Raw genomic sequence first — 17619 nt, 5'->3', positions numbered from 1 at the left:
TGTCATGGTTATTTCTGTAATGTGAGGGCTATTTATTTAATTCCAGGGCAATTCATAAAATGTAGCAGCAGGTAGAAGTTATAATTTAATATGGTGTCTCTTTATTTAAATGTGGTCTCTATGTGCATAATGTGGGGTTGATGAGAGCTAATAATTTAATGACATGGCTAGCTGGAAAGAATGAGGCCTATTTTTTTATTTAATGTGGATGTTATTGATTTAATGTTGGGGCTTCTTGGGGAAGGAAGGCATGTTTTGTTAACTTTGTATGTGGTGAATAGTAACTATATCTTTTCCAAATAAGGCCCCAACATTCTACAATGCAGGCAAGCAGCAACAGAGCCATAGCAGCAGCAGCTCTAGGAGGTAGTCAAAGATACAAGAACAGATAGGAGAGAGCAGCACAGTCTGGCAACTCTCCTGATTCTGGTGAGGCAGTGCCAATTTTGGGAAACTGTAGCATAGGTGTCAAAGTAGAGCAGAGCATATAAGCTCCCACACCATTCTCCCATTATCACATATAGGGGGAAGACAAGCAAAGTGGCTGAATTACTATGGGCTTTGAGGGGGTCTGTCACCTATGAGTCTTTGTAGACTGGGAAATGCGAGTCCACCTTCTCAAAGCCCATGTTCTGATCTCCTGAGTTTGTACATTTACTTGTCTGCATATACTCCAAAGAGCAGAGCAGTGGCATCTTCTTCCATACATGCTCAAAAGAGCAGAGGGGAGGCCTTGGGAGCGTAGACTTGCATCTCCAGGCCCTTCCCCAAATTTTGCTATGAGATCCAGCAATGCCCACAGGTCCACTACATTCATAAATTGTCCATGATCCAAAGTCCTCTTGTATATAGATTACTGTGAACTGTGGATACATAGGTTTCCACAAGGCATCCAAAGTCCAAAGTAATTCATGTATATATATATATAAACTAGCTGCAGTCAAACTACAAGTCCCAGAATGTCATGTCAGTTGCTCTTACGTCAAGCTTGGACATGTATCAAAAGCTACAACTGCAAGAACATCTTAACTAGATTTAAAGTTTTTTTTTTTTACTGATTTATATATAGATATTTAATAATTGTGATGAAAACATGCATCCACAGGATACAGTACTGTTTAGAAAGGCTTATTATAAGTGCAAAAGATGCCGAGTTGGTGATATGCCAGTTGCAAAAAGTGTATCTCAACTATGTCACTGTTCCTAAACCTTGTGTTTTTGGATATAAATGCTGAAAAAAGGCCATCTTTACAATAATCTTTTTATCAAATATTCTTAATCTAAATTAATCTGAAGTCCAGGAAAATAACTTCAAGAAGGAATAACTTGTCCTCAAAAAAAACAGCCATGTGTAATGATATGTGGGTGTGGAAGTGAGGGCTTGTGGTGGCTGACGCATGACCAGTGTTTCGGACAATTTCATGTATATTGTTTGACAAATCGTATTGATGGCAACAGTGCGTGGTGAATAGGTCTCAAACTGGGCACATGGACAGTACAGTGGTTACCATCACTGCCTCACAGCACTGGGGCCATTAGTTTCATTCTGAACAGGGCCCTATCAGTGTGGTGGTGGTGGTATGTTCTCCCTGTGATTGCATGGGTTTCATACATACTGCTAAGTTAATTGGAAGCTGACAAAATGTCACTAGTGTGCATGTGTGGAAGGTAATTTAGACTGTAAGTTTTAAAGTTGCAGGGACTGATGTAAATGATTAAACATACTCTGCACTGTGCTGCATAATATGGTGACACTACATAAATAAACTATGATAATAAATAAAAGTATAATAATACTGCTCTTTTTATTGCTCTTCCTATGGCTATTACCTTTCTGTTTCCCTTTGTGTCTGTCCATTATTAGTCCATTCCAAGGAGCGCACAAAACACCAAAGAACTGAGACACCGCAAAGACATTTGTATATTTACTTACTGTAACAAAAATGATAAAAATAAAATTATTCTCATGCATGTAAAACACTCACCAGATACAGGACAATTGGGAGACTATTCGTGATGTTCAGAAAATGTCATGTGATACATAAAACTGTACAGAGAAGACATGAGTATCAATGCACATACACCTATTCTAAATGAGTAAAAACCCTGCACCAGCACACTGCAGTATTGTACAAACCTATATCTGGGTCTCCTCCACTCAGTCGGGTGATGACGGGGTTCAGGGTGCCAATGAACAGATAATGTCTAAGTTGCATGAGAGACAGCCATACCAAATGCCAGATAAAAAGTGATGAGCAGACACAACTCATGAATGAAACGTCAGCATTCTTCTCTGCAGAATAGCAAAATGGTGATTGTTAACATGAACAGCAATTTGTTGTGTTGATTTTTTTACACTGTTACATAGTAAAGTTTAAAAAAGGCACAGGACCATGAATGGTAATTGTGTTGATCTAGAGGAAAGTCATACAAACCCCCCAGTGTGACAGTTGTATGTGGATACACACATTAATTAGGACACCTCTGCACCTTTATTGCAAGGTAAACAAACCTAGTTTTTCCAAGCTTTGCTTATAATTTAACCCTTTCATTCAATTTAATAATAAGGTTGACCACTGCTGATCTTTCTTGATTTCTCCTATTCCCTTCTTACAGTGAGATACCCCGAACCATACACCATATTCAATGATGTAACTAGTGACTTATAGGCAGAGCTGGATTAAGGCTTTGGGGGGCCCGGGGCACTTAAGACAGGGGGGCCCCTAAAATCTAAAATTAAGAGCATAGTGTCTTCATTGGGTATAAGGCTGTAAGCATTGACACATTCTGCATTACGACACCTATAGCCCGCAGTACGACATTTACAGCTCTCCCAGAGGGCTCGTCTAGCTTGTCTGCACAAGAAAAGTCATTACTTCCACAAACTAAAACACTTCACATTAAAACAATCATCAAAACCCCCACATTAAAATGGGCATTGACACCACACATTAAAAATACAACTATACCGCACACTAAAACTAGCAATGATACAGCATACTAAAATTAACATAAAAAAATAAACATTGATAACATAACACCAATTTTGACATTATATATATATATATATATATATATATATACTACAATTTTATTCAATATTTATTCAAAATTGCTATTGGGTGTGTTGATGCACCCTCCTACAGACAAAAAAACCTGCATTGTTTTCTACACCATTGAATGGTCACCAAAAATTAGGATTGTCCCACTAGAATCACAACATTTCACAGACTCTGCTGCTCTCTCCTACCTGTTCTTCTCACTTTCACCACCTGTGCTGCAGGTTTCGTTAGTTGCGGCTTGTCTGGATCCTGGAATGTTGGAGGACCTATTTGGGGAAAAAAAGGGTACATTTAGAAAATTACAGCCAGCCCCGGCGTTAAATCAATACCACCCACGATTAATAATTAAGCCTTCCTCCAGCCCCAACATTAAAATATTAGTATTCATATTTAATAAATAAACCTATTTCCCTCCCTACAAACAGGTCCAGCAATAAATGAATAGTATTTGCATTTCAGAAATATACCTATTTCCCGAACCTGTCACTGCCATTAAATAATTCATAGGCACATTTAATAGAGACCTCATTCTCCCCAAACCACCCCATCTTAAATTAATAGTCCCCACTATTGTGCCTCTCTCCCGCACCTTTTCCTTATACTGTGCCTCTCTCCCGCACTTTTCACTCATACTGTGCCTGTCTCTCCATTTTTCCTCAATCTGTGCCTCTCCCCCCTTTTTTCTCATGCTGTGCCTCTCTCCCCCCCTTATTCCTTACTGTGCCTCTCTCCCCTTATTCCTTACTGTGCCTCTCCCCTTATTCCTTATTGTGCCTCTCTCCCCTTATTCCTTACTGTGCCTCTCTCCTTATTCCTTACTGTGCCTCTCTCCCCTTTTTTCTTACAGTGCCTCTCTCCCCTTTTACCTTACTGTGCCTCTCTCCCCTTTTTCCTTACTGTGCCTCTCTCCCCTTTTTCCTTACTGTGCCTCTCTCCCCTTTTTCCTTACTGTGCCTCTCTCCCCTTTTTCCTTACTGTGCCTCTCTCCTTATTCCTTACTGTGCCTCTCTCCTTATTCCTTACTGTGCCTCTCTCCTTATTCCTTACTGTGCCTCTCTCCTCTTTCCTTACTGTGCCTCTCTCCTTATTCCTTACTGTGCCTCTCCCCCCTTATTCCTTACTGTGCCTCTCTCCCCTTATTCCTTACTGTGCCTCTCTCATCTCCTTTTTCCTCATAGTTTGCCTTTCTGCTTAATTCCCTTTTTTCACTTACCTTTCTATTAGCTTTTCTTTTCTTCTCCCCTTTTCAGTCTTCTGTCTTCTTGCTTCCTCTCCGCGCTGCTTCTCACTGAATGACAGGCGTGACTTGATGACGTCACGCCTGTCATTCAGTGTTAACAGAGCAGAGAGGAAGGAGGGACGCCGGCGCGGCCGTGATCAGGTGAGTAAATCTCTATTTTTATTTTTTTTTGCTCCCCTGCTCCCCCCCACCAACGAAGAGGAGCAGCCCAGAACCCGCCCGCAAACCCCCCGACCCCCCCTCCCGCACCGCCGCTCCACCGCACCACATATAACAAAAAAAAATTATGGGCAGAGCTGTCAGACAGCAACTGACAGCAGGAGCAGGTTAGGTCATACGGGCGACGGGGGGGGGGGAGCCGCGGAGAGAGGGGGGCCCGGAGCGGTTGCTGCAGGAGAGTTCGTGCAGCGGCATTGGGCCCTTGGAGAGAGGGGGGCCCGGGGCACGTGCCCCCCCTTAATCCGGCTATGCTTATAGGGGCATATTCAATTGTTAAAAAATCCCGCAGCGTTATAACTACTACAAGTAACACGGTAAAATCTAGCTGGATTTCAACTCGCGGCTCAGGGAGCTGCGAGCTGAAATCCAGCGAGTAAATTACCGTATTAACTGTTTTTCCACGCACGATTACCGTAATAACCCGCCGACAATTGAATATGCCCCATACAGTGATAATATTATGTTTGGATTACATGCATTTATTCATCTTAGCACCCGAGGCATCTATTTGTTTTTGCAGCTGCTGCCTGGCACGGTGTCTCGCTACTCAGCATTCTGCGAACTAGCATTACTATGTTTTATCAGCAGTTTTCCTGTCACGGTCAGATAAAAAAATATCTACCTAACTTAGCAGTACTCTACTCAGAGGCATGGAGTCTAACGGGACACAGGGGCAAACACAGGATTTATAGAGGGGGTTTCCACACCAAGCCGCCAGTGGGTGTGACCAGCATGCATGGGAGCGTAGCTATAATTTTAGAGAGTGCTTGACTGCTCTCCATCTCTTCCTATCCCCATAATCTACATGGGCTATGCTGCGTGCACTACTATTTGGTGCATGCAGCTCTCTTTTCGAGCAGAGCAGTGTGAAGCGAGGACAGGGTCCAGACACCTCAATTATACAGTACCCCAGGCTTGGGGGGGGGGTGTCAGGCACTGGGTAACCCCCTCTCGGTTTGCCTATGGAGACAGGTTGTCTTCACCAGGAACCCTCGCAAGGAGGTATGGGCGTTGCAGCCACTGCCCAGCAGGTCACAGCTCTCTTAGAGAGTATTAGACGACACCTGTGTGGAGAGTAGAGGAACAGGAGAAACTCGTAGAGAGATACAGCAGAGTTGCAGGGCGGACCTGAGCAGAAGATAGCAAGCAAAACACGAGGGGGTAAATGTATCAAGCTGAGATTTTTGTCGCCGGGTTTGAAAAAACAATCAGATTTTTGCTATCATTTATTTAGTACATTCTACAAAATGATAGCTAGAATCTGATTGGCGGCTATGGGCAACATCTCCACTTTTCAAACCCGCCGGAAAACTTTCAGCTTGATACATTTACCCCGAGGAGGTGATAGTTGTGGATGAGTGGCACTAAACAGCAAAAAAGGAATCACTGGTACAGCGAGCTGAAGGTGTTAATTGCGGAGGTGGCACTGAACAGCAACCGAGGAAAACTGGAACAGTAAGCTGAACAAGCAGGAGCAAAGGGAGCCACATCTTAACACTGTGAGGGTTTGACACACAAAGAACAGACACCTCACTGCAGGGTCAGGTGCCTTAAATATCTTGGTGGTGAATGGAGCACCAGTAGCAGGGAAGGAGGGGGTTTAAAATGAGATTGGGTCTTTGCATGTGCATGCCCGAATCCAAGGTAGCTGCAACCATCGGACAGAAGTGGTGCTCAGCGCTGGGAGAAACTCCTGCTAGGAGTAGGTTAGTATGCCAGGACCCAATTGCAGGCCTGGAGTGTGATATTTCCAAAATTGTATGCTATTTAATGTGTAAGCAGATACATAACGCTTGGTACATAACTCTACATTTAGCTACATTACATTTGATTTGCCATTGTATGGCCTCGTTTGCGATTTTGTTTCAATCTTTTTGTAACAAGTTACTTTGATGCTCTGTGTTAATAACCCTACATAGCTTAGTTTCATCAACAAACATGGACATCTTACTTTTTTGGCTCATTAATAAAAAGATTGAAAAGAACAGGGCCTAATACTGGCACATCCTAAAAATGTAATCCCAGTCCAAATATGTTCCATTTATAACTTTTCTTTGTTTTCTATTTTTAAACCAGTTCTCTCCTCTCCCCATTACACATTTCTTACCTTTTATCTAGTCATTTCATGTACCAGACTGTTATGTGGAACAATGTTGAACACTTTTTCAAAATCCAAATATATAGCATTAATTGCACTGCCAATATCCAATGTGAAGCTTAACCGCAGCATAAAACTGATCATATGTATTTGACATGATCAATGCTTCATGAAACTATGTTAACACTTTGTTATCAAATTATTTTCTATAATATATTTCAGAATTACATTCCTCAGAATCTCTTCTTTACCACAACTGAAGTGAGGCTCACAGGACTGTAATTTCCTGGTACCAATTTTATGCCCTTTTTAATGATTGGTACCACATATACTGTCTGTAAATCTTGTGCATTGGCGATTATCAAGGTGTAAATATAAGAAATAACGATCCATTAGTTACTGAACTTAGTTCCTTTAGCACTCATGGTTGGATGCCATCTGGGCCAGGTCTTGTTTAGGCACAACTGTACCTATTGCTATATTGGTAGAATTCAAGTCTGCATAAGTTATTTCTACACAACTTTTTTGAAAATACATATTTATTATACAAATATATATATTTAAAAGATCAGTTCTTTCTATATTTTACACATTGTTTTTTCTAGTTTATCTTTTAGTGGCCCAATAATATCAGCTTTATTTTAACTCTTTGTTTATCTATCTGTAAAATGTTTTGGGATTAGATTTTCCATCTAGCAATCCATTTTTCAACTTCACCTTTGCTAGCCTGATTTTCTTCTTACATATGGTACTAAATTTCTTTCATTTTCAGAAATAATTTAATGTCCCTTCTAGTATCAACAATTTAAATGCTCTATTTTTCACTGTTTCACTTCCAATATTTTTTAACTTAACAACATTCGTTGCCATCTATTCCTAGAATTTTTGTGGCTTTCAACAGTATTTATATGGAATATTTAAAAAAAAATCATATATGGTTTCTGTGCACTACGCTTTCCTACTGTACAAAAAGCTGCTCAGAGCTGATTAAAATTTGACCTTCTAAAATTCATGCTCATTTACAAAATATTTTATTGGTGCTCATGTCAAATGTTAAAATGTTTGAATACTATTCCCTAAGTGACCTGTACATTAATTATAATATATGTTCTATTAGATAGTATACCACTTGAGAAAGGTAGTTTTCTACTAAAATAAATAAAATTTGACTTCCTTTGTCAAAACCACTAGTTTCTTTGTCTTAATTTATTTCTAAGTAGTTAAAAACACCCATGAGAGCATATTTTCTTTGAAGCCCTTTCAATTTGTAATGGTATTTGAATTTCAGTACAGTTGAGTTTATGATAGGTGGCTTATAACACACCCCAACGAGAACTTTACTGCTTTCCTTTTGTCCATGTATTGATCAAGAGAACAAAAACATGTAGGGATTTGTCCTCACTATATTGTTATTTTTTAAGAGTCATTTTTTAGAGTGATTTTTTACTGCCAGTGTGATATTTGTGGAACAGTTACACCTGCTGATCCGGACAGATTCAAGTGTTCCTCCTTGTTATTAACATCACAGTGGACTCAGATAAGCAGTTGTCTTATTAATGTGTACTCCCTTCACAGATAATTAAGTGATTACAAGTGAGAGCTGAGGCTTCTGTCTGTAGTACATGTATCAAGCATTTAACAGATAAACTTTATCTTTATTTGAAAAATGTACGCTGCTTTCATTCAATAGTTTCATTGTACATTAATTATTTCACCATGAGTACCCTTACTACCTATGTTTTTTGATCCTAGATGTTTAGAAGAAGGGAGTTGCTATTTGGCTTTGGACTTTATTTATTTTTTATGGCTTATTTGCAGGGAATTATTTATACATTTATTGTAAATAATTTTCAGTGCAGCAAGGAAACTAAGAGATTATATATATCCCTCATCTTTACACATTTTTAATTGTCCTTTATAAACATGCTATATCCTTTTAAATTCAATGCACTGTAATTATTCTTATCCATTCAAATACCAGTAATATTTGCTGTATGATCAGTTTGTTCCATCATTAGTTCACCTATTTTGTTTGGAAAACGCCAAGAATTTGTTAACTTACATTTGTTAATTTCAGAATTTAACAAATATTGTTCAAAGTAATTGTGTGTTTAGAACCCAAAATGTGTCCCACCACCATACCTTCTGATTGTCATTGACAATGGAGGGCTGAGCTTACAGGCAGTCATAAAAGGCACCAAATAACAAAAGAGTGCATAGAGAGTGAATTATTAATCCAGATGGGAAAAGCAGTGAAGCACAATGGTGTTTAAATTAAGGGGGATTATAACCACCTAGAATTACCTGAACTTTAACTACCGAAATTAGGGCACTGAATGTAGTAATTCTGTTAAATGAAGCAGAATTTCATCCATATAAAAATATAACAAGATCCCTCTGGTGGAATAATTAACTAAAGAGGGAGAGCATTGGACTTAGTATTAAGTAAGATTGCATTTAGGCAATAGTGATCATAATATGATTACATTTGATCTATGTTTTAAGAAAACTTTTTGTATTAGGGCTACAAACTGAGAAATAATGGTGTGAGGTGCGTATTTGGGCCCTGATTCAATGAAGTGGACGCATGCTCAGAAAGTGAATGTACACAATGGTTGGCTATCAAGACCTGCAAAGTTTTGGTAATTATGACTCCTTAAGCTTGATGAGTAATGATGGGGGGAGGGAAGGGGTGTTCTAACGTAGCCAAATTATAGTGGGATGTGTTTGAGCAATTGTGTACGGATTAAGACAGTACATAGTCATAGGTACGTCTGATAAAGCCGTTTAAATTGCAGCTGTTCAGGGCAGGTATTAGTAACAGATGATGATGATAACAAACACCCATACTAGTGAACCAGTTGTAATTAGAGTTCTGCTAATGATTTGTCCCGGAACCTGTTGTAAACACGACAGGAAGGTGCCGATAAGCATGACGCCTTCCTGACATGCTTATCGGGCTTACCTGTTCTGCCACCCCTGTGTACGTGTCAGCAAGTTGGACATAAATGTCAGAGGGTGTGCCTGTTGTCAAGTGGACGCATCTGCTACTCAGTCAGACCTGGATGCATCTTCAACTCTGATTATGGCATAGCTACACATACACTTGTGTGTGATTTTCTCAATCGCAAGTTATGCTTAAGAGTGTCTTCCACTCTGAATCTGACCCTTAATGTTCTATGAGAGAACCCTTGTATTACTCACCATGCTTTATGACACTGGTCACAGAATGGTCTGTAGAATGGTAATTTGTGTCTGTCTGTGCATCAGATCGTGTAAATTGTTGCTTTGATTTGGATGTGTTCGGGTCCTGTTTTGCACAGCTCAAACTGGGAAAGTAAAGAGAGTTTCACTTGATTTCCAATATAAACAGAAGGCAAAATTGTCCTTGTGGTGTTCTATGTCATGTGTTCCAGTTTTCCCTAACGTTCAACTCTGTTAATCTTTGCCTCATAATAATTGTTTACATAACATTCAGACTTCTGAATTGCACTTTTATCCACAATAGTGTCAAAACTTTAATAAATGAGTGCACTAATTACAGCACTGACTATGCCATGTCGGTAATATCAATAGCAGGCTTGGGGTAAATATGCAGAAACACACACACACACACACACACACACATATGTGACACACAAAAAAAGTATAAAGGGAAAGAAAGGAAATTGGCAATTATGTCCAAAATGGTATTCCCAGGCTTAAAAGAGTTAATCAAGACAGCTCTTTCAGTACAATTGGTTTGTTTAGCTCTGGTGAAAGAAATATTTTGTACATACCCATAGTTGTACTCCTGCGGAAGCGGAAATGGGATATGTGTCTTTGGCATCAGAAAAATTGTCCTTAAAATGTGACAGACACTACAGCTTGAAATGAACAGGAACTGAATCCTCAATGAGATTCCATTTTGGTACAGAACCTAGAGATATATAGGAATCTACATGTTAGTCTAGATCAGGGTAACTTCTATTGTATTTGTGAAAAAGGGAAAAAATTCTAAAGAGTTCTCGTGCCTGCACTATGTGCATTTACAGTGGGTTGTAATACCACAGTGAAGTCTTTCAAACACAGGATTGTGTACATGGTTACATTGTATTTCTCATATTAACATTATCATGTAGACATACCTCCCAACATTTGGGTAGGCGGCATGGGAACGGGGTTTGGCAATGGCATGAGAGGGGTGTGGTCACACCAAGATGGCAGTATAGCCACACCCGGGGTGCCTAGTGCTTTTGAAGAGCTAGGCTGAGCTAGGCTGCAACATTCTCTCCTCCCCTCCCCTTCAAACACCTTCATTGGCATACTCACGGCACCCGTTCACCGCTGCTCTGCCATGCAAAGCAGCAGTGAACAGAAAATACTTCTCAACTTTCCCACCTGTGAAACAAATCTGTCCTGATCGGTATGGTAGGTCAGAGCCCACAAATTGAGACTGTGCCATCTAAATTTGGATGGTTGGGAGGTATGATTTAGAGCTTTATTTAAGATTCTAGGGATTCTAGGGATTCTAACTCCTTATTAAAACCACCTGGCCGGTATTAGCTATCGCCTGCATGAGGAAGCCTTTTTAGTAAGGATGGCAAAAGCAGGGCAGAATATTTGAAGAAAGTCTTTATTTTATTAAATAAAGCCTTTCTTCATATTAAAATGTTATGATTCAATTACATTAAGTGTAGATTATAATGTAGTATTAATGTAGATAAATAATCACAAATATGTATGATGCAATAAAATAGGAGTTGGAGAAACCTTGATCTCACTGTTGAATTCATTACCTTAACAATTAGAAATATAACGGAAGAAGAGTCAAATGCCCCATTGTAAAAAGTTATGATTGTGGAACGCTGAGAACCAAACAGATTTCCCACCTATGGAGAAGAACATTATTCTATTATATATTGAACATGTTGTAGAGATTGTTCACTCGACAGATTTTTACACACATACATATACACAAACCATCAATGCATACAAACTTTAACTATTTTAATGATTGCATATGTTTATGCCAATTAATAGTATGGTGTTTTTAAATGTCCTATTTTGTAGCTTCACTCTATAGCATGACCTTTGTAAATGTCATGTTAACCATGGTGACCGAGTTCTTTTAAGCATGTTACTAGAGTGGCGCTGTCAATGACACAAATGTCTAGTTTCTGTCCCTTTCATCAATAAACATAGAGATCAAAGTAATAATGTAGTGCTCCAGTGGCGTTGTATGTAAGAATTGTTTCTTACATGCAAAGATTTTGGTGCATGGAGGAGAGGAAGTAGTGGCACACATGCTGTATGGTAATGATTAATATCATTAACATATGTATGCGCTTTAGCTCCTCTACGACTCTTCCACAAGAACCCCCCCCCCCTTCCCCGCAAGGGACGGCCTCACAAAGTAGCAGAAAGAGACAGTGGGAACATTGGGGACGGGGGTTATGTGCATTGGGGGCTAAGGCAAATATGCAAGGAAAGAATTACGCATTTCCGTATTTGCCTTAGTGCATACACCCCATACTGTTCTAAGCTAGGCTCTTACACAATTTTAAAGGACACTCCCTTGTCATCACTATGTGATATTACAAGGGATTCTAAAGTTACAGGCAAATGAATCTGAGGGGGCCTGGCATTCAAAGCACAACATTCAGTATAATATGTATGCTGTAAAATATATTAGCTGCTAAATCAGATACTATATATGGTTATATTGGATCTATTAGTCCTGACTACAAGAGTTCCCCATTTCTTTTAAGGTTTCAACTGGCAAAAAGCTATTCCAGAAAAAAGTGTCATATGCAGTAAATTGGTCTGATCATTAAGGTGCAAACAATCTCTGATTTTTGATAACGTGTCCTGTGAGCATATCTATGCAATATATATGAAGCTCTCACCATGTATATGCTAGGGCCACACTGCTCAGGAGGAAGCAAACATTCCACATTGCAAGCAATATTAAAAAGAATAATAATTATTTGTTTATCATAAATTAAAATAGAAATCATTTGCAAGGGCATCAACCCAAATAGTAGCACTATTTGTAATAGTCTTTGAATAATAAATTAACTCCATTTAGCAAATAGGTCACTTTTGTTACCTCATTATATGGAGGACACATTTTCTGGTTGCCAATATATATTGAAGATTCCCATTACAGTTCTGTAACATTAGGTGTGCACACACAGAGAGGTGTATCCTCAGGTGTACACACATACTGAGATATCAAATGCGCACACACAGTAAAGAAACCTCAGAATTCTATATGTCATTTTGTAGAATGTACTACATAGATGATAACTATAAACTGATTTGTTGCTATTGGCAACATCTCCACTTTTTCAAACCCACAGTTTAGTAAATATACCCCCAACGGTGTAGAACATGTTGTTTACTGTATGGGAGCCTTCAATACATTGATTAATTGAAAGTATGTGCTCCATTTACTTAATCTTGATTACATTGATTTGACTTGATGGCATCAGAAAGAGAAACGACACCGGTATTACACCTGATATATACTTAGGTGGCTAAGATTTTTTAATTTACTATAAATAAGTAGGCCCTTACAATTCAGTGCAAGTTGCCTACAAATGTCTAGTACCACAAATGTTGTGTTCTTCAAATAACATGTGTCTGGTTAAATAATAACAGTAGAGAATCCAAGCCAAATTTCACAAGATAAATGTGGACTGACAACACCCAATCTTTGTATTCTGGACTCTCATGTCAATTAATTGCTAATAAGTGTCTCACAGACTTAATAGCTTGTCAGGCAATGCTTGTTAGGCCCATAACCCTTTTGTGATCCGGGACAGTTTTATCTGATCGATTAAAGAATTTGACATTTTTTTTAGACAAGTGTTTTTTGATAACCCATCTTATAACATCAACAGACAGTTTCTTTTACTTTAATTCACTCCTAAAGTCGAGATTGTTGTACAGCAGGAGTGTCAAACTCATGGCCCGCGGGCTGCATGCAGCCCAAACACATATTTTTTGCGACTATGCATTACTATGGGAAAACAAGTGTAATGTGTGGCCCATATTTAATTTTATTCGGTTAAATGACGTAAAAATTCACTGATGGACATAACAGTTTGCGTGAGTTCAGTCACCATTCCCCGTCAGTATAACGTGACACATGCGGCACCGATTCCGCTCGTCTCCCTCCACCCACGCTAAATGTTGTAGCACACAGAACAGTACTTTAAGTGAATTGCTTAGTACTTGAAAATCTTTGACTGTTTGTGCTCAAAACATCATCATTATTCGTTTGGTAAGTTGGTGTCTAAGTACGTTTCTATTACAGTTTGTCGATTGTTTACCAAATGTATTGCACAGTTGTGCTGTTGATGGTTATTTATTTCTTTTTAGTTATCTTGCAGGCAACACAATCTTAGACTTTGATTATTTGGCCAAATTGGGGTTTTGAGTTTGACATGTCTGTTGTGCAGTGTCCGGCAAAATATACACATACTAACCTGCATATTAGTCAAAATAAAAAGAACTCCGCCTGTTGCCAGCAAAGACATAGCAGGATACAGAAGCACTGCACTATCTAGTAAAATAAATACATAATATCATACATGTAAAAAAAGCATCAAGGTAAAATATATATGGTTGGCAGTACAGTGCAGTGTATTACAAAATAGGATGCAAAATACTCAAAACACACAAAGCAGCATAATGACAATATATAATAATCTTTGCTTGGTATGCTTTCTTTAAAGTTAACAATGTTTAATTTAATGAAATCAAATACTTATCTCTATTTTATTTTTATTTATCTAAGGAATCATTTACATTTTATTTTAGCACATATCGGAAAAGGAAAACAGAAATGATAATAGTAAAATACATAATAATAATTGTGCACATTATCACTTAACACATATCATGCAATTATTATAATTATTAATGTTGTTGATTTGTAAGACGACACAGTGCTCCACAGTGCTGGACGGTGGGGAAATCAACACATTCATAATACAGGGACATATAAAGTCAGCATATTAAAAGCAGACATGAAAAATTAAAAGGGTAGGAAGGGCCCTGTTCATGAGAGAGCTTACAGTCTAGTAGAAAAAAAGTAGAGCTGAGAAAAGAGAAGCAGCTGTGACTCAGGGTATAGATTGGAACATCAGCAGGGAAGTATCAGTGTGAGTGTTACAGGTGAGAGTAGGAAGTGGGTCTTCCGAAAGTGTTTAAAGTTATGGAGGCTGAGGAGACTCTGTTCAGGTGTGGTAGGAATTCTATAGGTAGGTGGCCAGCAGCTTGAAATCAGAGCTGAGGCAAGTCAGAGAACATTAGGCAGTTTATTTTGAGATGAGGTTTGATATGTATAAAAGGGTAGTTTTGCTGAGTGCTTGGTATGTGAAGGTGAGTAATTTGAATTGTATGCTGCAGGATATGAATATATATGAGGAAATTGTGGTGTTGATGACACTATGGCAGATTTGATGGATGGTGATGTCTGTTGGAAGAGACAGGGTGATAATATCTCTTGTAGACACGTTTAGATTTACGTAGCTTTGGGACATGTTGAAATAACACAAAAGCAGTTGATCACATGAGATAGTAGAGAAGAGGTTAGGGGAGGATAGGTAGATTCGGGTGTAATCAGTGTAGAGGTGGAGGCTGTATGAGTGACTTATTTTACCAAAAGAAGAGGTGTACAGAAAGAAAAGAGGGAACCCAACAGATTGTGGGAGTGGAGTATGTGCCAAATGTAGAGATACTGATGGAGCAGTTGGATAGGTAGGAAGCAAGCCAGACGATAACTGTGCTACAAAGTCTAATACCCCGTTCACACTGCCTCAAAAACCTGGGTTATTGCAGGGGCAAGCCCCGACGAATCGGGTCGAAGCTCAGTGTGAACAGGTCCAGGGGCATGTACCCGGGTCAGATGGAGGGTTATTTCCAGGTTCGACCTGGGTAACCTCCAGTCTGAACCGAAACCTATTGAAAAGTTATAAAAAAAACATCACAAGAGGAGCCAATCAAAGCTCTGGGAAGACCCTTGTTCATTGTCAACACGGTCTACCCGAGAAAATGCCGGGGTGTCCTGTATTGTCACTTGACAATATCATGGGTTCATAAACCCCAGATATTGCCGGGCGGCAGTGTGAAAGTGGTATTATTGAGTAAATGATGTGCAGATGAAGAGGGTGATTAATGGTCTTGAAAGCATTAGTGAGGTCCAGGAGGATGAGTATAGAGAAGTGACTCTTAGGGGTATATTTACTAAACTGCGGGTTTGAAAAACTGGAGATGTTACCTATAGCAACCAATCAGATTCTAGCTTTCATTTATTTAGTAGATTCTACAAAATGACAGCTAGAATCTGATTGCTATAGGCAACATCTCCAGTTTTTCAAACCCGCAGTTTAGTAAATATAGCACTTAGGGCTAGATTTACTAAAGGGCAGTTTGGTCAAACCACCAGTTTTTAGCTATTTTTCCGGCGGTTTTACTAAACCTCAAACCACCGTTTAAACCGCCAGAATTCCCATTTATCAAAACCGCCACTTTGTAAACCACCAGATTTGCTAAGCTAGGGTTTTCAAAACCGCCACAAAACAGCCATCCAAACAGCCAAAGTGAAAGAGGTGGTTGTGAGTGGCGAGATTGCTCAAACTGCTGCTGTTTGAGCTATTTTGCCATCCAGAACATAAGAGGAGGCATAAATCATATATAAATTATTGAGGCAATCATTATTTATTTATTAAGGTGCAAACTTAATTTATAATTTACTTATGACAAAAATTGATTTTTTTTTAATTTTAAGTGGGATTTTTTTTTTAATCATTACATTTTTCTGGCACTATGTAATGACAAATTGTGCAACAAATATAATATTATTAATAATATTAAGTGATTGCTACTGGTGAATATTATTGTTTTGGCAAAATTTGGCATTGCATAGTGCCAGATTAATATAATGGGCAGCACGGTGGCTAAGTGGTTAGTGCCTTACAGCACTGGGGTCATGAGTTTGATTCCTGACCATGGTTTTATCTGTGAGGAGTTTGTATGTTCTCCCCGTGTTTGCGTGGGTTTCCTCCGGGTGCTCCGGTTTCCTCCCACACTCCAAAAACATACTGGTAGGTTAATTGGCTGCTAACAAATTGACCCTAGTCTGTGTGTGTGTGTTAGGGAATTTAGACTGTAAGCCCCAATGGGGCAGGGACTGATGTGAGTGAGTTCTCTGTACAGCGCTGCTGAACTAGTGACGCTATATAAATAAATGGTGATGATGATGATAATTCAATAATTTTGCCCCGTAATTTTTTTTTTAAAAAAATGTACATTTTAAATTCATTTTGCACCTTAATCAATAAATAATGATTGCCTCAATAATTTATATATGATTGATGCTTCCTCTTATGTTCTGAATGGCAAAATAGGTCAAACAGCATGCAAGTTGCCAATCATAGGCAGGTATTTAACAACCTTTCTTTTGGATGGGGGTTTTGATGACGGTTTTAACCAAATTGACGATGGTTTGCTGTCTCCATACCGCCACACATTGCCAGCCATTTCAAATTGCAGCCTCAAATCGCCCTATAGTAAATGCGGCGGTTTGGACCACTAAAACACCAGCGATGTGTGGCGGTTTCAAACTCGATTCTAAGTAAATCTAGACCTTAGACTTTGCTGTAAGTGAATCAATGATCACTTTTGTAAGGGCAATCTAAATGGAATGTTGGGAGCAGATGTGATTGCAGAGAGTGAGTAGAGCAGAAGGAGTGAGAAGAGAGAAAAAGAGAAAGTGAGTAAGGCGATTGAACACAAGCTGCTCAATAGTTGGGGGCAAAATGTAAGAGAAAAATAGGGCTGTAGTTGGAAATAGAACCTGAGTTGACAGATTCTTTAAGATTGGTGAGCATATATTTAAAATAGGATGGGACCGTTGTTTCTTTTGACATATACAATAAATAATATCATACCCAGGCATTGTAACATTCCAATATATCCGCAAAGGCTGTAATAATCCCAGTACTATG

At 39.0% G+C, this 17619-nt stretch overlaps 1 protein-coding gene across 2 annotated transcripts in view; it reads right to left on the bottom strand.

Moving 5' to 3' along the window:
- LOC142161526 (equilibrative nucleobase transporter 1-like) overlaps positions 1–17619 on the bottom strand; it is a 35671-nt gene that overhangs the window by 6068 nt on the left and 11984 nt on the right. The window contains exons 6-12 of one of the 2 annotated variants that reach the window (XM_075217218.1): positions 14095–14171; positions 11398–11490; positions 10399–10538; positions 9824–9948; positions 3251–3328; positions 2138–2293; positions 1831–1932 (exon numbers count right to left, since the gene is read on the bottom strand). In XM_075217218.1, coding sequence (XP_075073319.1) covers positions 1831–1932; positions 2138–2293; positions 3251–3328; positions 9824–9948; positions 10399–10538; positions 11398–11490; positions 14095–14171 — 771 coding nt within the window. The remainder of the gene's footprint in view (positions 1–1830; positions 1933–2137; positions 2294–3250; positions 3329–9823; positions 9949–10398; positions 10539–11397; positions 11491–14094; positions 14172–17619) is intronic. The other variant, XM_075217219.1, reaches the window with a different exon arrangement.

The sequence above is a fragment of the Mixophyes fleayi genome, chromosome 6, assembly GCF_038048845.1.
Source record: "Mixophyes fleayi isolate aMixFle1 chromosome 6, aMixFle1.hap1, whole genome shotgun sequence".
Taxonomy (NCBI): Eukaryota; Metazoa; Chordata; class Amphibia; order Anura; family Limnodynastidae; genus Mixophyes; species Mixophyes fleayi.
This window is presented reverse-complemented; position numbering and strand designations above follow the sequence as displayed.